Source organism: Triticum urartu, chromosome 7 (genome assembly GCF_003073215.2).
Source record: "Triticum urartu cultivar G1812 chromosome 7, Tu2.1, whole genome shotgun sequence".
Lineage (NCBI taxonomy): Eukaryota > Viridiplantae > Streptophyta > Magnoliopsida > Poales > Poaceae > Triticum > Triticum urartu.
This window is the reverse complement of record NC_053028.1, coordinates 205,334,569-205,353,611: the sequence shown is the minus strand read 5'-3', so window position 1 is coordinate 205,353,611 and position 19,043 is coordinate 205,334,569. Positions and strand designations below refer to the sequence as shown.

At 45.0% G+C, this 19,043-nt stretch overlaps 3 protein-coding genes across 7 annotated transcripts; 1 reads left to right on the top strand and 2 right to left on the bottom strand.

The window, feature by feature from the left end:
• Positions 1 to 774: 774 nt before the first annotated feature.
• On the bottom strand, positions 775 to 1,599 carry LOC125523935 (oleosin 5-like). The gene has a single exon (XM_048689007.1). It carries the CDS (start codon positions 1,489 to 1,491, stop codon positions 952 to 954), a length of 540 nt encoding a protein of 179 aa, XP_048544964.1. The 5' UTR covers positions 1,492 to 1,599; the 3' UTR covers positions 775 to 951.
• A 10,462-nt stretch (positions 1,600 to 12,061) lies between these two features.
• Positions 12,062 to 13,769, top strand: LOC125524456 (peroxidase 5-like). The gene is made up of 2 exons (XM_048689514.1): positions 12,062 to 12,527; positions 12,633 to 13,769. Exons 1-2 carry the CDS (start codon positions 12,294 to 12,296, stop codon positions 13,518 to 13,520), a joined length of 1,122 nt encoding a protein of 373 aa, XP_048545471.1. The 5' UTR covers positions 12,062 to 12,293; the 3' UTR covers positions 13,521 to 13,769.
• Positions 13,770 to 14,092: 323 nt separating this feature from the next.
• On the bottom strand, positions 14,093 to 18,416 carry LOC125524455 (protein POOR HOMOLOGOUS SYNAPSIS 1-like). Of its 5 annotated transcripts, none has more exons than XM_048689510.1 (10): positions 18,015 to 18,416; positions 16,712 to 16,828; positions 16,429 to 16,494; positions 15,481 to 15,587; positions 15,210 to 15,385; positions 14,951 to 15,111; positions 14,772 to 14,799; positions 14,579 to 14,700; positions 14,453 to 14,480; positions 14,093 to 14,246 (listed from the first exon to the last, which is right to left on the bottom strand). In XM_048689510.1, the coding sequence occupies exons 1-10, from the start codon at positions 18,315 to 18,317 to the stop codon at positions 14,182 to 14,184; spliced, it is 1,173 nt and encodes a 390-aa protein (XP_048545467.1). In that variant the 5' UTR covers positions 18,318 to 18,416; the 3' UTR covers positions 14,093 to 14,181. The 5 variants fall into 5 exon arrangements, with proteins under 5 accessions (XP_048545467.1, XP_048545465.1, XP_048545466.1 ...); XM_048689508.1 differs by having other exon boundaries at positions 14,951 to 15,132; positions 18,015 to 18,414; XM_048689509.1 differs by having other exon boundaries at positions 14,579 to 14,682; positions 14,951 to 15,132; positions 18,015 to 18,414.
• Between the last annotated feature and the right edge of the window lie 627 nt (positions 18,417 to 19,043).

Sequence of the window (19,043 nt, the reverse complement as noted above, 5' to 3'; positions counted from 1 at the left end):
TCGGGCCATTGTTATGAAATTGTGGGGGAACACTAGGCCATTGTTTATTTATCACACATATTTTAAGATTTATTTTTATTTGAGAATATATCTTTTGAGAAACACATACTTTATTAAAACACGTGAACACTTTTTACAACTAGAAATACATCTCCTAAAAGAATAATCACTCCATATACTATCTGAATATTTTGTAATTCCTACAATAAGAAAAATAACTAACATGCGAAAAATGGGTGTAGCCCATTTAACTGCACGATTGTGTCGGATATATAAAATGTTGCAGTGCATGAAAGACAACAAACGTACAGGGGGCACTTGGTTGGAGCATGTCCTTTGCGGCGCACTGGTTTCCGATTCGAAACTTAGCCTTACATCTTTTTTGTTTATTCAGTTGTGCACTAAACTTGGCCTTGCATCTTTTTTGTTTATTCAGTTGTGCACTGACAGGTGGGACTCCTTCCCGACACTACAAGTGGGCCTCGTGCCATGCTGCCATATCTAGTCAGCAATACATACATATTTAAACGTGATTTGGTTCGGTGTATTTTTCAAGTTCTTGCATCAATACATACATATTTAAACGTGATTTGGTTCGGTGTATTTTTCAAGTTCTTGCATCAAAATGAACATCGATAGCAAGTTTAGACACCGCTAGTGTTATTACCTTTTTCTAAAAAGTTGATCAAAATTATAAAACTTTGACTTAGGACGACTGATATAAGTACACTTATTCCCGGACTGAGGGAGTAGAAAGTATTTGAGCATCCGTCGTTACCTGTCCGCACATTATTGATGTTCTATTACCAATGATACTCTTTATTCTACATCTCCGCAGATCAAACTAGAGTACTAGGTGAAACTACGAACACGCATATGTACATCAGATTTCGACAAATCAAACGCATACGCACGACGCGGAAGTACATATGTTCACCCGTGCAGCTCTAGTTAGGCGCTGGCGACGTCCTGCGCTTTGGTGGTGCCCAGAGCGTCCCCGGCGTCGTCCCCGACTCTGTGCCCGACGAAGGCCGGCGCCCCCTGTCTGCCGTGCCGCTTCCCGCTGTCCAACGGCTGCACCACCATCCCGCCCACCCGGCCGGAGTCGCCCTGCGCCAGGCCCCTCTGGACGTATCCCACGACCCAGACGAGCGCCGAGAGCCCCGAGACGGCGAGCGCGCCGGCGGCGGCGAGCCCCGCGACGGCCAGCGCGGCGCCCAGCGCGGCGGGCACGAGCACCGGACTGAAGAGCAGGACGAGAGGCGCCGCGAGCGCGACGCCGGCGAGCGTGGCCAGCAGGAAGAGGCCGGAGAGGGCCAGCAGCGCGGCGCCGAGCGGGACGAGGAGCGCGGCCGCGGCCAGCGCGGGGACGCGCGGGTCGCTGCGGAGCGCGGACCTCAGGCTCAGCCCCTCAATGCGCCGCAGCGGCTGGTACTGCTGCTGCTTCCCGCCGTGCTGCTGGTGCGCGCGCGCCGACGCCGTCGTGGCCATGGCGAGCTCAGGTGGTGGAGATCGATCGAGGGAGACGACGATAATCAGGCTTTGATGTGGCGAGCACGAGCGGAGGCGGTCTGACGGCGAACTCGGTGCGGTGCCTTGATCTGGCTCTGGCTATATAGAGAAGAGCGGTGCGCGCGCGGGGCGAGGCGACACGTGGGCTGGGCGCGTGGCGATGCGGCGGACACCTGAGCTGCATGCGGGAGAACGGCGCCATGGCGTGACATGTACTCCCTCGTCCCGGCCTACCTTCCGTCCGGGCACGGCCTGCGTGTTCTGGAGTTGCGTCCGCAGGCCGCACAGCCGTTGCTGTTTCTTGCGGGGAGCTCTATGCGATGGTTTTAGCTACTGGTTCGAGTGGTTTCTGCAGTGTTTTTCCTCGCCTAGAGTGCCCCTTTTGGAGCGCCAGCGAATAAAAAAAGTCTAAAATAAACCTTGAACTTGTAGACGAAAGCTAAATTGAACCCCAAACTTTAAATCCTAAAACTCAGCACACTGAACTCTCAGATCCCGGTCTATTTTCAACCTTGAGTGAGTTCTCAAACAGGGATTGTTGACGTGGCATGTTAAATCCCGGGATTGTTGGCTGTGCACTCAACTGGGACCTGGCTGAGTCAAGCTCATCCCGCTAGCCAAAAATACAAACAACTACAAGTGACATAATAAAGGCCCAATGTATTTAAGCACATACTGAAGCGTTGAACTTTGAAAATATTTTTTAGGGGCAAACAAATAGTCAAAGCATAAACAATTTTGGAAATGTCCGGACATTTTATAAACTGGGAGCGCTTTTTGAAAATCCTGAATACTTTAAGAAAACAACAATTTTTTGGAAAAGCAATCAATTTCAAAAAAGCGAACAATTTTTGAAACATAGATATTTTTGAAACCTGACGAAAATTTGAAAGTGCGAACACTTTTTGAAAATTGTAAAACTGGGAACAAAATTTGAAACCTGAAAATGTCGAAAGTGTACCAAAACATATGTTATGTCTGCACTAAAAATTGTACATAGGGTACTGAAAATAATTAGAATTGTGGAAAAAAGAAAACCAGTTACCAATAAAGAAACAGAATAAAAGCGAAAAAAACAATATGAAAAGAAATAAGATAAAAAGAAAATTATAACGAAGAAAGAAAAAACAGAGAAAAAACAAAGAACATTAAATAAAATACAAAAGAAGACAAATGAAAAAATAAAGAAAAAGCAAATAGAAACAAAATAAAAAAATAAAGAAAAGCAGAGCAGCGCAAGCAACTACTAATAGGCTGGCCCAATTCAGCCAATACCAGCTAAATCCTCTCAAGGTTCAAAATAAACCGGGATCAGAGAGTTCAGTGTGCTGATTTCAAGAATTGAGAGTTCAGGGTTCATTTTAGCTTTCATCTACAAATTGAAGGTTTATTTTAGACTTTTTCCCCAGCGAATATAGCTGCCAAGTAAATTGCCCGCAACCCCTAAAAAAAGTAAATTGCCCGCATCAGTTTATAAAAAAAGATAAATTGTGCTTTTTTAGGTAAAAAAATAAATTGTGCTGGCCCGCCTGAAAGCGTCTACAACCGGGCGCCTTCCGTCCCAAACGCCCCAACGGCAAAATCTATTTGGCGCTGCAGGCGCCGGTTTCTTCGGTTTTCTGCAAACCGGCGCATGCAGGCGCTTTAGCTGGGCTCTGCCCATTTAGCTCTTTCGCTAGCGTATTCAAAGCGCAAAAATTCACTGGTTCAGTGCGCACAATGGTAACCATCCCATCACAGGACCTGAATGCGCTAAGCTCCATCACTTGTTCTACTTATCCTATTTTCTTTTTCTTTTTCTGTTTTTCTGTTTTTTGTTTTTCCTGTTTTCTATCTTTGTTTTTCTGTTTTCTTTTTATTTTTATTCTTCCTCGTTCAGTGCTTTTGTTCAAATCCACCCACTTTTTAAAAATTCGATGAACTTTTTAAAAATTCGATGAACTTTTTTCTAATTCAATGAACTTTTTCAAATTTGATAAACTTTTTTTCCAAATTCGATCAAATTTTTCCAAATCCGATGAACTTTTTTCAAGATTGATGAATTGTTTCTTCAAATTTGTGAACTTTTTTTAAAATCGATGAACTATTTTTTCAAACTTGATGAACTTTTTTCAAAATCGATGATTTTTTTTCCAATAGAAGCACTTTTTCAAATTCGATAAACTTTTTCCAAATCTGATGAACTTTTTTCAAGATTGATGAATCTTTCTTGTCAAATTTGTGCACTTTTTTCAAAATCGATGAACTTTTTGCCAAAATTGATGAACTTTTTTCAAAACCGACGAACTTATTTCAAAACCGATGAACTTCTTTCAGAAACGATGGACTTTTTCATGATTCTTTCCAAAATCGGTGAACTTTTTTAAGTTTATGAACTTTATATTAAAAAACGATGAACTATTTCTCCAAACTGATAAACTTTTTTGAAGTTTGTGAACTTTTGTCTCAAAATTGATGAACGTTATTAAATTCAGGATTTTTTTAAAAATTAAATAGAAAAAACAAAGTGATAATTAAATACCGTGGCCATACTACTTCATCTGATGTTAGCGGTAATCAAAGAACAAGTGCGTTGCAGTTGTGTTGGTCAGCTAAGCTTGAAGAAGGCTCGCCTTCGCCGGCAACGCGAGTTCGACTCCCCGCCCCAACGGGCTGCGCGGACGAAAAAAAGGCATCAACTGAGTTTTTTTACATGCAACCCCAATATCCGTGCTATCCGACAACCCTCATCCCCAGCCCATATGTGAGGAGGACATGAGGAGACCCGGACACCATCGTCATGCCGGACCGGTCTACTATGGCCCACACCCCCATTGTTCCTAAGCAGAATCTCAGCCGCTCGCTGGAACCCTAGTCAAACCCCGCTTGCTTGAGTCCTCTCGACCTTTTCACTCTCCCATCTCCTCCCTTTCCTCTCCCCAATCTCTACTGTCCCCTCCGCCATGGCCAAAAGCAGATTCAAGAGTGGCTCCGACGAGACCGACTGGGCTAAGGAACGAACGAGGAGGAGCTCGCGCTCCACGTTGCTTTTCACCGCTCGCAAATGGACAGAAGTGGGAGATGCTCCTCCATGGCGTCGCCGGTGGCAAGGGTCGGCAGCTGCAACTCCGCGGCACCCCGACACCGTGCTACGCGCTACCTGCCTTTCCCGGTCAGGCGGCAGGGCGACCAGCAGTGCTCGGCACCACCGGTAGCTCGCGGTGACATGAATATATTGGGAGCAATTGGCACTAGCTTAGTAGTCATTGAATTTTTTTGAGAAAAAGAGGGGAGTTTTCTTGATCTGTGCATTGAATGATGCATACAGTCTTTTATTGATTATTCTAAAGTTTATTTGACTTCTTTTCTCCAAAATTTATTATCTGAGTACAATAAATTTTGACAAATATAGTGTTACAAAAGACTATTGAGCTAGAGTACTACAACATTAGTAGTCATTGCATGCGGTAAATAATGTAGAAATTTCTACCACCGCATCTGTACTCTAGCTTTGCATTGGAAACAAGAAATAAAATAGTATTCTTATCTAAACGGTATTGAAATGTACTCCCTTTGTCGGGAATTAGTTGCAACTGATTTCGGACGGAGGCATGCACTACACATATCAAGATTTCTGCTAGCTTAGAGCATCTCTAGCCGATCCTCTACTCCTCTAAATTGCGCTTAGCTGAAATACTAAATCCTATAAGAGAGTAAAACTTTTTACTCCTCGCCCGAAATTTCCCTAGTGCCTAAAAACACTCGCCCCCTACACGGCCAAGTAAAACTTCTCCCTTTTCTTTCTCTTGCCCGTGCGGGTTGCATCCTTCGCGTCGTCGTCGTTGCCGCCCCACGCACCTCAATCGCCATCGATGACCGCCGCCTTCGCTGAGATGGATAGCCAAGACCCTTTAGCTACCCCGTCGGCGCGTCGCCGTGGGAAACCACCCCCGCGCCGCCACCCGCACTGAAAAAAAAAGATTAAGGATAAAAATCCTTCTCCGGCCACAAGCACCAGCTCCAACCGCCACCAAGGCCAGCAGGGTGGCCACTACCTCTCCGGTGATGGTAGGTTGCCCTTCGCTGCTCCCGTCGGCGGCAAGCGAGATAGGAAACCGACAGTCGTGGCGTTGGCCCTCGACGAGGAGGCCGCGAAGAATAAGAAGGACAATCCGGCCTCTTGTCCACATCCGGTGCCTCATGCAGCATCTCCGGCCAACCCTACGACCACTGTTCTAGCGCGTCCGGCCGTCGCCGCCAACAAAAAGCGCCGTCGCTGCCAATTGCTCGAAGAAATGCCAACAAGGTAAAAAAAATTGCCATCATCAAGGGGAGGTGGCCGAAGAAGATGAGGTTGAGGAGGTGACCCAAACAAGCACCAAGACACCAAGGACAAGAACTCACAACTACAATCAAGTTGAAGATGTTGCTTTATGCTATGCTTGGATGAATATCTCCATGGATGCATCGGCTTGCGGAGTACTACAACAACTCCGTGGAAGTGACATCAAGTTGCACACAAAGGGTCTCTTGGGCATCGTTGGGGCACCATCCACGACCAATACAACCGATGGTCCGATTTGTATCGATCAAGTGAATCATGCACCACCTAGCGGCATGTCAGTCACGGAGTTTGGCCCCATCATCCAAGATCTCTTCAAGCATAGGAACAAGAAGTTTGGCCACAAGACCTTCACTTTGCATCATTGCTGCAAAGAGCTTTGCAGAAACGAGAAGTGGATCAAGAGAGTTGCAGAGACCACTCCAAAAAGATCGAGGTTGGGAATATCCGTTGAGGAGGATGACTAGGTGGATGAAGAGGCCAACAATAAACCGGATGGGAACAATATTGCAAAAGAGAGAAAGAGGAGAAGTGCATTCGGTGGCACATACAAAGAAGAACTTGTGGCCATGATTGAGGCCAAGAAGGTGTTGGCAGTCGAACACAAAGAAGAGAAGACGACAAGGTGTAATGAGCTCAAGATGCTAGAGGACAAGAAATCAAAGTCCAAGTTGGCGGCTGAAGAGAGAAAGTTGAAGGCAGAGGAGCGTAGACTTGCACTTGAGGAGGAGAGGCTTCGGGATGCCAAGTCAAAGATCGTGTTATCATGTTCATGAAGCCAAGCACAATGGATGAAATCGCATGAAAGTATTGGGAGCTCACTCGTGGGGAGATCTTGACCGAAACGGATGTCTCTCTTTAGAATGGTGGTGGCGGTGGTTATGTGAGCAGAGAGGATGGTGGTGGTGATGATGGTGGGCATGTATATGGTGGTGGTGGTGATTTCTTCGGCGAGGATGGTGTTTGAATTTGTGCTCGTGCTCATGCATGTCAATGGTTGGCCTCAATCCACAATATAAAACATGCTATCTTGTGGTGTTTGGATCAAACTTGATCGATGAAGTGATGCCTTTTGGATGAATTATGCAGGTTTTAATTTGAATATCTTGATCCATGAAACTATATGTTTGTGAATGGTTAATATGTTATGCATGTTTATTTTCAAAAATTTGAATGCTTAATGATATATTGTGTAAGTGTTTGAAGTTCATGTGGCTAGGATAAAAAACTTATGCTTTTTTTACTTCGCTAAGTTTAGGGGATCAGCTATGTCCAGCCACCTATAGAGGAGTAGAATATTACTCCACTAACTTTACTCGGTGGTTTACTCCTCTATTTTTTAAGGGATCGTCTAGAGATGCTCTTAGACATGTTGTGACATGTCAATCCTCGGTACTAATACTGGTTCCACGCATATCCCATGCTCTCCGATCATCCATCCGCAACTTTTATGCTTGGTCATCCATTTATAACTGCAGAAGTTCAAATTTCCTATAAAGGATTGATCCTCACTAACTAATTTTGTTGCGCATGTAGCTTTCCATGATAAAAAATTGAACAAATAATAATTTTTGTTGCCGATCTATGGTTTCATTTCTACCAGGGCCGGCCCTGTGTTTCGGGAGGCCCTAGGCGAATTCGATGCCATGCGCCCCTATGTCCTAAGATCATATATATGTATGCGCGTGCGTGGTACATAAACTTAAACATAATAATTGTTGGATAATGCCATATTACGACAGAAATACCAAAAAGATAGAAAATTGAAAGTAACATGATATGATTACCTCAAATAAGAACCAAATTCAACTGACTCCATCGACAACAATAATACTTAAGTACCCTTCAGTTGTTGAATCTTCAGATCCCTTTCTATCTTTTTTCTTCTTGTTTGAGCAACTGACAAATGCTTCTTAGGCAACATGGCGGGCTAATGTCCTAATATTATGAAGAAAAAAATATTCAAGGAATTAAAAATTTATACATCGGATGATTTGAATGATTGAAACCCTAGACATGTGCATAGAATGACAAAAAAAGGATGGTTGAATACATACTATGAAAGATTGAATTCGAAAATTATACATTAAAATTTGGAACTTCGTGTACACTGAAATTAGAGGATGGATCATGGATGAATAGTTGAATACGTTCTAAAAAATAAAAGAAATTACTGAAAATAGGGATTGCAGGGATGGATCAGGAACATGGTACAGAGAGTTATGCATGGATACGTATACGTACTGCTGTGGGCTGCGCTCACTGCTCACATACATACGTATACGTACTGCTGCGGGCTGCGGCTGCTGGATTGCCGCATGGCGGGCGACGCGCACAGCGGTGACCGAGGCGACCACAGCGACGAGTGGACGAACAGACGAGGAGGCGTCCGCGAGATCTTCGATTGATTTGTTTCACAATCAAAACGAGCGGCCCTGCCGTGCGGCGTGCGTGACGCTTCGCTAATCACTACCTGCTATCTGATGGGCCTACCTCATCTCATTTTTCTTCTCTCATAAATTTTTTTCTCACCTATTTTTGCTTGGCTATATTATATATGTGCACTACATCATGGGCCCCTCCCTGGGCTAGGCCCTGGGCCGTCGCCCCCCTGCCCATGCCCCAGGGCCGGCCCTGATTTCTACTCTATGAACCTGTCACCTATTTGCTCAATTGCGCACCCCTCTACCACCCCATGCGCTTCCACTTCTGGTAAATGACTCCACTCCACTTATTCCAAACTCTCCTTTACTCATCGTCTTCTTACTCCAAACGCTTCACCTTCCATGTCATCCACAACTCAATGCCATTGGCCACACTTCCCTGCCTATGCATCTACTGCTTTGAGCAAGAAATTCAAAGGAGCAACAATACATAAATCCATCAACAAGAAGTCGAGGTTTCGTCACATCTCTTCCTTGCTCTCTAGCGCCACAGGTGTCACATTCTTATCCTCACTGGCTTGCTGCACGAAGAATATATATGCATCCTGGTAGTCAGGTGATACGTCTCTAACATATCTACAATTTATGAAGTATCCATGCTATATTTACAAGAGTTCTACATGGTTTTGATGCACTTCTATATTATTTTTATGGACTAACATTTTAATCTAGTGCCTAGTGCCAGTTCTTGTTTTCTTCTTGTTTTTGGTTTTTACAGAAAAACCATATCAAACGAAGTCCAAATACGACGAAACTTTTTGACCTTTTTTTGTAACATAAGAGACTCCCGAAGCTTTGAGGAACGACCAGAAGACCCACGAGGTGACCACAAGTTCACATGACGCGCCCTATGAGGACGGGAGTGCAACCTGAGCTTGTGGGTCCCTCATAACTCCTTTTGGCCTGATTTCAACGTTGAAAAATTCTATAAATTGAGAAACCCCCGGAAAGAAATCTAGAACTTTTACTCTGTCGCCACAAGCCTCTGTTCTGAAGCGATCTCATCTAGAGGCCTTTTCCAGCACACTGTCGGAGGGGGAAGCCACCATGGAGGCCATCTTCATCATCCTTGCCGCCTCCATGGATGATGCATGCATGAGTACTTCATCCTCAGGGCCGAGGGTTTGTACTAGTAGCTATATATGTGTTTGATCTCTCTCTCTCTCTCTCATGTTCTTGATTTGGCACGATCTTGATGTATCATGAGTTTTATCAATATAGTTGGATCACACGATGTTCACCTCCCTCTCTTATATTCATGATGAATTAAGTCTTGCTCTTTGAGGTTTCTTTATGTTGGATTGAATATTTTGTATTTGAGATCACATGGTGCATGTCTCACTCGCAGATACTTGTGGTGATATTGGGCTATCTAGTTGACATTAGAGTTGATTGATGTGTATCATATGGTGTTGTCGTAGTACGATCTCCAGAACTATTCATGACACTTTGGGGCGGTTCATAAGATTGATTGGAAACACAACTTTGAGGTGGTTTGCTACCTAAACGATTTCATCATACTTTCTTTGATAGGAATAGAGACTTTGAAGTGATTCTTTGCCGCACTTTGAGGGATTGTTATGTGATTCAATTATGTTAATGATGTTGAGAGATTGCACTAATGAAAGTATGAACTCTAGGCCTTATTTCTAAGCATTGAGACAACGTTTTGCTCGCTTTTCCTACTTGATATACCTTGTTGTTTTTAGCTGTTCAGATTATAAGAACATGTTTCTATCATCTATATTACGCTTCTATTATCATTTCTTCGCTGAACTAGTGCACCTATACAATTGACAACTGTATTGGGTGTGTTGGGTACACAAAAGATTTCTTGTATTTGATTGCATAGTTGTTTGAGAGAGGCCATCTTCATCATGCACCTCCCACGGATTGATAAACCTTAGTTCATCCACTTCAGAAAAATTTGTTACTGTTCTACAAAACTCTGCGCTTGAAGACCCAACAGAGTCTATTAGAATAAAGTTGCGTAGCAGACATCACCGGCATCAGGCACTGATGCGTTTCAAACGTATTTATAATATTTATTGTTCCATGCTGTTATATTATCATATTTATATAATTTTTATAGCAATTTATATTATTTTCATGGACCAACCTATTATTTTAGTGCCCACTACCAGTTATTGTTTTCCGCTTGTTTTTGGTTTTGCAGAAAGTCAATATCTATGAAGGTCAAAATATGTTGCCGATTTAACATGATTTTTTGGGCAATAAGAAACACAAGAAGCTTCGGGAGAGATTGAGACGAGTCACGAGGGACCCACAAGGACAGGTGGCGCGGCCAGGAGGTGACCACGCCCCTTGTCCATGTGGGGCCCACAAGCACCACCTTAGTCCAATCCCACCGCCATAAATTCATATAAATAAACCATTTGTCGTTGTAAACCCTTGTTTTGAAGAGATCCTATCTGGAGCCCTACTCCAGAGCCTTGCCAGAGGAGAAGCCATTGTCGGAGCCATCTTCATCAACCTTGCTGCCTCCATGACCATGTGTGAGTAGTTCCTTTAGGAAGAGCCAACCATTATGTTGGGTTTTCATGTCATTAATTCCTTAAGAGCGGTATGCAAGTCCTATTTAATACGTCAACCAATGAAAATAGCATCATGTAAAATGAAAATCAATGATCACGGGGAATGAGGAGCTCCTTCCGTGCATGGTGACTCACATATTTGGAATACTAAATTTTTATTTGACGCCCTATGCACCTGGATGGAGGTAGTACTCACTTTTTGTTTCGAGTCAACTAGCTATAGTACTAGGCTCTTGCATGCATGCGACCTTAAAAAGGTGGACTCGACTGTGTGGCCAAACGACCATTTAAGCTCGGACGGAGGTAGTAGTGTCTGGATTATGGAATGACATTGACCGAAAGAGCATTTTCTTGAATTTTGGTTTCTCATTGATTATATTGCTATTTACCTTCGCATTTTCTTCAAGGATCTTTGGATTGCTAAAGGTGTATTTCAGTGAAGTCCCCAACAAAAATTCTACATAGTATTTTATTCAAACAAAGCCCTTTCCAAAACAAAAAAAATCTTCACAATTTGGTCCTAGGCAGGGGGCGATGGCCCCCTACCTCCACCCAGCTTTGTCAATGACGGTTAACTTGTTTTATTGCGATAGGTTTAAATGCTCGGGAGTGGTAAGCCTATGCATGTGTTGCATATCACATTGGAGTCCTTGATTAAGGATTAACCCTGGTGCAAGCAAGTGATATTCTGACGATGAACACAACATCTTTTGCAGGTTGTTTTGCTAAATGATTGAAGCGCGGGTCCAACATGCCCTTGAGTAAATCATCATTTTGTGATTAAGAAATCGTGGGCGAAGAGGTTAGAAACTCACGGGGGATGCTTCCCGATCATGACCTCCAATGCAACAACAATGAACCTGTAAGCATTACATTTCTCTGTTACCCTCATTGTGTGTGCAAATTCTGCAAGGAAACAATTAGAATTGTGACTCTGCTAGAGTGGTCTTTTTGATCAAAATCAACCTATTGGTGGTTATTATGCTGATTGGGCCGATATGATGACTCTGCTAGAGTTGCTCCGTCGCAGGTGAGAACTAAGAAATTCTGAAAAACCACTTAATGAGAAGAAATTTGTTGTGTTTTGAGGTAGAGCTCTTGAATACCTAAAAACTACCTTGATTTTCTGGGGGTGCATACAATTCCCCATCATTTTAGCCTACACATTTTTGCATGTGGTTATCACACTGCGTAAACAACATTCTGTGTTTTTTAGTAGCTGTCAAATATATCCAGACTCGTTTGACCGTCCGTCGACGGGCCTATTCTTAGAACAGCCTCCACAAAAAGCAAGTGGCCGGCCAAAGAATATGAGGCCTAAGTTGCTCGACCTCTCGAAACAAACACGCACTTAAGCTTCCACAGCCCCCCTGCTTCCGACGAAAATGCAGCTCATTCCGTCGAGCCATCTCCTCTAGCTCGCCTCACCTCTTCTCCCTTGTGCTGCTTGACCCGGCCGGCATGTCGCGGCTCTCGATGGCGACGCTGCTCCTGCTCTCCCTTGCGCTGGCGACGGCCCCGCGCCTCGCCGTCGTGGAGGCGGTCGTCGTGGAAGGCCTGAGGGTGGGGTTCTACAACAGGACGTGCCCGGACGCCGAGCAGGTGGTCCGCGACGTGGTGATGAACGACTACGCCATGGACCACACCATCGCCCCGGGCCTCATCCGCATCTTCTTCCACGACTGCTTCATCACGGTATGCATGCATGCATGCATGATCCGTGATCACCACGAGCCATGCCAGGCAGCCAACGCAGAATGTTTCTTGATTATCACGGCCGGTGTGCTTGCTTTGGTGTAGGGGTGCGACGCGTCCATCCTGCTGGACGAGTCCCCGTCGGGCGACGTCCCGGAGAAGGAGTCGTCGGCGAACGGGTTCACCCTGCACGGCCTGCAGACGATCGACGTGGCCAAGGCGAGCATCGAGGCCATGTGCCCGCGCACGGTGTCGTGCTCCGACATCCTGTCGTTCGCGGCGCGCGACGCGGCGGTGGCGGCGGGGCTGCCGAGCTACGAGGTGGCCGGCGGGCGGCGCGACGGCACGCACTCCCGGATGGACGACCTGCCGGGCAACTTCCCGGTGCCGGGGCACACGGTGCCGCGGCTGACGGAGCTGTTCGCGAGCCGGGGCCTGTCGCAGGAGGACCTGGTGACGCTCTCCGGGGCGCACTCCATCGGGGGCGCGCACTGCTTCATGTTCTCCAACCGCATCTACGGCTTCTCCAAGACGGCGGACATCGACCCGTCGCTGGACCCGGCGTTCGCGCAGCGGCTGCGGAAGATGTGCCCGCGGCCCAGGCCGGACGACAACCCGCAGCAGGCGCCCAAGGTGAACTTCGACGAGCGCACCGGGGAGAAGCTGGACAACGCCTACTACCAGGAGCTGCTGGCGCGGCGGAGCCTGCTGACCTCGGACAACACGCTGGCGCTGGACCCGCAGACGAGGCCGCTGGTGGAGCAGTACGCCAAGGACGACGCGCTGTTCCAGCAGAGGTTCGGGGAGGCGATGCAGAAGGTGAGCGCGCTGGACGTGATCATCAAGAAGAACAAGGGGCAGATCAGGCGGGACTGCCGGATGGTGAACAAGGCCAGGGGGGTACGCTGGATGCCCATCCACTTTCTCAAGCCCCCCAAGCACCCCATGCTCCAGATGATCAACTGGTTCATCCGTGGCTTCCAGCAGAACTAATTAAGTTGCCTTTGCCATCCGTCTCCATCTCCATCTGCTCTCCTACTCCATCCGGCGCAGCTGTCAAGTTTAAGTTTCACTGCTGCATTGGTCGCCATTTTATTATTATTACTGTCTTCGGTCTAATGATGAATATGGCTTTAGCCAATCATGTACTCATATATGTCATGCTTGTGCCGTTTGTACGTTTACTTATCAACTGGGAATAATTTGTACGTTCACCGAAACCGAATAAACCAACCCTTGGTACTGGTAACAAGTATTGCGTCACTTGTTCTTCAGCTAGTACTTCTACCGTTTTACCCATACTACAATGCTAGTAGTATTTTATCAATGACCCTTGATCCTGTATCATTATGCAGGACCACTTATACATATATTTATAAACCAACACATGTATTGATTTGCTATTTTCGTAGCATCTGTTCTCACGCAGCAGCATAAGGAGCATAACACAACACACAAATGTACATAACACAATGATGCACGATATATAAACCCCACTAAGTTCCTATCCATGCGTACGTGACTACATTGCTAGGATTAGAAGCAACAATTCAGGAACCACCGAGTGAACTAGCACCACATTCTGCATTTCAATTTCCAGCGGAGCAGGGAAAACAGAGGCTTCACACGGCAATGAGGAGGTTTGCCTATGTGTCTAGGAGTAGACTGACAAGTCCACACCCAGTTCATCAATGACTCTCTCAAGCTTGGACAGCATATCTAGGAAAGGGAAGGCACAAAATCAATACAACACAGGGCGGTGAAGCGAGGATTCTATGCAGTGGTAATACAAATCATCGCATGGGTTTCCAAATGAGGATTCTATGTAGTGGTGATGAAAATTCTGAGAAAAATGATTTTATGTTTTCCCTTTTGTTTATCTTATTACTTTATTAGTACTGCAAGAAGAGGGGTAGAAAGCATACCATGGAATGACTCGTCAGCCATATATGTCTGCAAGAGTAAAACAATAAACATAAGATAACTCTATGTTGGATTAAGAGGGAAAAACTAGCGGACCAACTTGGAGATTCTCGATGAGAACAAAATACCTTTATCCTTGCCATAATATCACTTGTTGATTTACTAGTATCAATTTCTTTTGTTGACTTGCTAGTATCAGTTTCTTTATCAGCAGTATTTTCATTACAGGCAGCTGCCATTGAAGGAAATACTGTATACATGTCAGAAAAAATGGAAACGTCAAGACAGATAAGCAGCAAATGAAGCTGAAATTTTTTGTACCATCATGACAAGTGTCTTGTGTGAACACCTGCAAAAATTACAAATATAAAGAACATTACTTAAGTAGATTTTTTTTGCAGTATTTAAAAAGACGAGACTAGAGGGGCCAGAATCGCTCGGCTTATTGTTATAGGATGGTCAGGTGAACATAAAATTTGCAGTATTTAGCCATACATTACCTCTTGAGGATGGTCAGTTTGATGCAGGTCCTCCGCATCTGATCCGGCATGCACTACCTCTTGAGGATGGTCAGTTTGATGCAGGTCCTCCGCATCTGATCCGCCATACATTACCTCTTGAGGATGGTCAGTTCCACCCAGTTGATGCAGGTCCACCGCATCTGATCCGTACATGCACAATGCTTTCATGCAACCAAGAAAAAACAAAATAAATAAAATGTGCTTTAAGTACAACCTAATCAAACAGGAACTCACTAACCATATTCAGTCTCAGTTGACAAATTTGTCAGCATTTCAGTGAAACTAAGAGGGAAACCAGAGTTGATATTGTCAATGTTGGAAGTAAGGAGAGGTTCAGAAACAGGCAGGTCTGGTTCCTCATGGTAGCATAATGCTGGTGCCTCTGTCCTGTGATCTGAAGCTGGCTCCTCAAAGCTTGAAGCATCATCAGGCCCATGCATTATAGTATTATGTTATCACAGAGAATATGTCGTGCAGCATATAAACCCAAAACAGCTCTAGTGTTTCACCTGTGGGGAAGTTCATTGGAAGCAATATATTCTGATCGTGATGATGAATCTTCACATATGTAGTCGCATCCAGATGATGCGATATCCATGGTGTCACCTAAGCATTCCTTTTAACCAACAACAGAAATTAATTTAGTGCTTGACAAAGCTCACAAAGCAAAATCAAAACTAGTGAAGATCTTCCTTTCTCTGTATACTAAAATATATTCTATAACTAGCATGAATGGTCAATTTCACAACTGCAGTAGTGGCGTAGCACCCCTGCAATTTAAGTTGTGCAGAAATGCTAAGTGATAACTATCACCACCGCAATTTCTTACTTTCAAAAAAGGTAATCTGGGCACAGGAGCAAATGTAGTGAAGTTAAACTGAGCTGGAGTGCCCAAAGCACCTACATGATTCCATCCAGCACCGTAACAATATGTAGTATTACATTAGGGATGTACATTCAACATTAGTGAAGAATGGATACACCCATCAAATATTGGTTGTACATAACTCAGAAAAGGTAGCACAAATTCGGTAAATACTAATTACTAAGGAATTTTTCGAAAGATTGCTGGTCCGCACATAATTATATGTACTGTTGATCTACAACTGCCTGCTGTCCTTTGCATAAGACTAACTTTATTTGGTAGTTGGCATAAAAAATTGATATGATCAAGAGGTTTCATTACGCACATAAGAAAACCTATGTTCCCCAGATTGATATTACATTTTTATTTCTCTGTACAAGCTCACACAAAGAATAAGCAACTACACTTAAAAGATGTCATAATGATATCTCCAACTTTCCATTCTGAATACAAGTATACAGCATGTGTAATACTGTATTACAAGTGACCATGGAAAGGAGCCAGTAAGAAAAGATGGCATAAGAAGTCCCAAGACTCAACATAACGTCACAGCTTCACATGGTTAGGATATCAGAAAGAGAGGAAATTCCACCTTCACACAATTTAAGAACGACTCCACATCACTGAGCTGTGGGAAACGTAGAGCAAACTTCTGTATCTGCAGCGAGAGTAACTGATGTGATCATGACTGTACACATATTTTTGTTATTAAGAATGTGAAAACGCCATGTGCATAAACATCATATGAACACAACCTCCATCTGTTCTGAATACTTTCAAATTTATAGGCAAGTCAGTGAAGTCACCAAGTCAGTGCAGTACAGCACTCAACTAAGCCAGTCAGCAGAATTACATTTGAGTTATACAAGACTTGCCTGCTTGGATTTATCACAAAAGCTCACAAAGAGCACCCTGCTCCCACTTCCTGGGCATTGTCCCCCACATGTGAGCTGAGGCCATGAGAAGTTGAGGATAGACACAAAGTGCTCCTCCTGTGCCACAAGCAAAAGGCGGCAATGCTAACTAGTTAAGTGAAGAAAAGGGGGTATCCAGCAAAACAATGTTAGAATAGAGACTTCGCAAACTTGTGTAACTTCTGTAGAATAATAAACATAACAATAAACATGCAATTTAGAAGAAATTGTTGAAGAACTAGGATCCCCACCCTAGCTACAAAACGAAAGCATTTTTCACAAAACTTTGCAGGTTCTCAAGGTTATCCCACATATACACATGGGACTTCTTTTCAGAATTATTTACAGCACCCACTGAGATAAAAAAAAAGAACATCAAGTTAATTTTCTCTGCCTAAAGGCCATGAAGCATATGCATATTATAATTATTACTCCCTCCGTCCCATAATGTAAGAGCGTAGTGTAAAAAAATTTCTCTGCCTAAAGGCCATGACACTAGTGTAGTGTAAAAAACGCTCTTATATTATGGGACGGAGGGAGTACAGTAAATACCTAAAGACCAATAGTGCACACAGGACAGAATGCCCGAAAAATTGGTACAAAACGATGGTATGGCAGGACTCGATATAGAAATCTGACCAAAGAACAAATATGTTTATGCAGAACAATTCCACAAACTTACTATAAATAACAACATTATGAACACACAGAAACATTAATATCCCTGACGCCTCACCTCATGTCTTGAACACTAATACAGCATTCACCATTTCTTTTCTCAGGCACGATTTGCAGATTAGAGAGGTACAGTACGTGCATGGGAAAAAAATACATATACATAAAAAATACTAGGATGATAACGAGCCTTGTTTTTACACTTGTTGATTGCATGAAAACATGAATGGATTCCACCTACACAGTGGAGTACAATACACAAATATCAGGGCATCGGGTATCCTCATTAAAAAAAAAGGGGGCATCAGGTCCTCTTTCAAAATCCACACCATCACAATCCACGACCACTTCAACGAAACGAAATCAGAGTGCGTGAAGTATGATATCCCAGCACATCCTCACAAGTTCATGAAGCAAATGAATTCAGAGCACATGTAACACGACTCGTCAAAACCACAACCAATCCGTCCGATCCCCAAATTCCTTCACAAACAAGCGCGCACAACTAATCGCATTCACCAAACACATAACACCAAGCAGCCACGCAGATAAGAAGAGGGGAAGGGAAGGGAAGGGAGACGGTACGGACGAAGACGACGCCGACGACGGAGACGGTGAGGACTGGGGCCGCGGAGGGGTGGCTGGAGCGGGAGACGCGAAGAGCGGCAGGCGTGGCGGCTGGGAGCCAGGCGCCGGGATGGCAATCCGTGGCGCTGGTGACGTAACGGACGCCGGGCGGCGGCGGCGGCGGCGGCGACGTGTCGCGCAGGGGGGAAGCGAAGTAGCGGGCGAACTCCACCTCCCATTCCTGCCTCCGCCCCTGGCCCTCCGCGGAGTCAGAGCGCGAGGTGAGCCGCGCCCAGCCGTCGTCACCGGCGCCCACCGCCACCATGGCGCGACGCCGATGCTGAGGTAGTATTTCCGTATCTGCCGTTTTGCTTTGGGGTTTTTGTAGCGCCTTTCGGTGTGCAATGGTGTGAGTGGATGTAGCAGCTGCTATGCCTCGTAACGGCTGGCTCACGAGAGAGAGGGAAAAGTAAAGGAATCGCTGTGGAGCAATTCCTTGAATTTGGGTCACTGAGTTCTGATTCGTCATTGATTCCTGATCTGATGGACCGATATCATTCATGTATAATTAAAATCGATTCTAAAAAAATAGTACAATTAAAATTGATCGACCCAATTCAATTTCAGTTGTTTTTTTTAATGTTTTAGTTGATTTCTTGAAATAACTCAAATCAGCCTAGTTATTTCTCCTTCGAGAGTTTTTACCCCTAGGTCTCGCGACTAGGGTTCTCTAGTCCTCCCGGTGGCGCCGCCACCGTGAGTTCCCACCATCGATGGGGCTAATCCCGCAAGACTACTGATCTTTCTTCCCGGCCCGTCTCCTCCCTCCCATCGGGTCTGCCCTTGGGGTTAGTGAGCTCGAGGTTAGGGTTTTGGTTTGGAGTTCCGCCCAGGGGTGTCATGGCGGACACGGGTGCTAGTAGTGGATCGGAGATCGGAGGAAGTGTCGGGTGGTAGGTGCGACATATGCCAACGGGTGGCTTATCATTGTGGGAGCCAGTAAGACATCGCCGGTGCCTGGAAACGGGATAAGGCGAAGACATGCACGCCG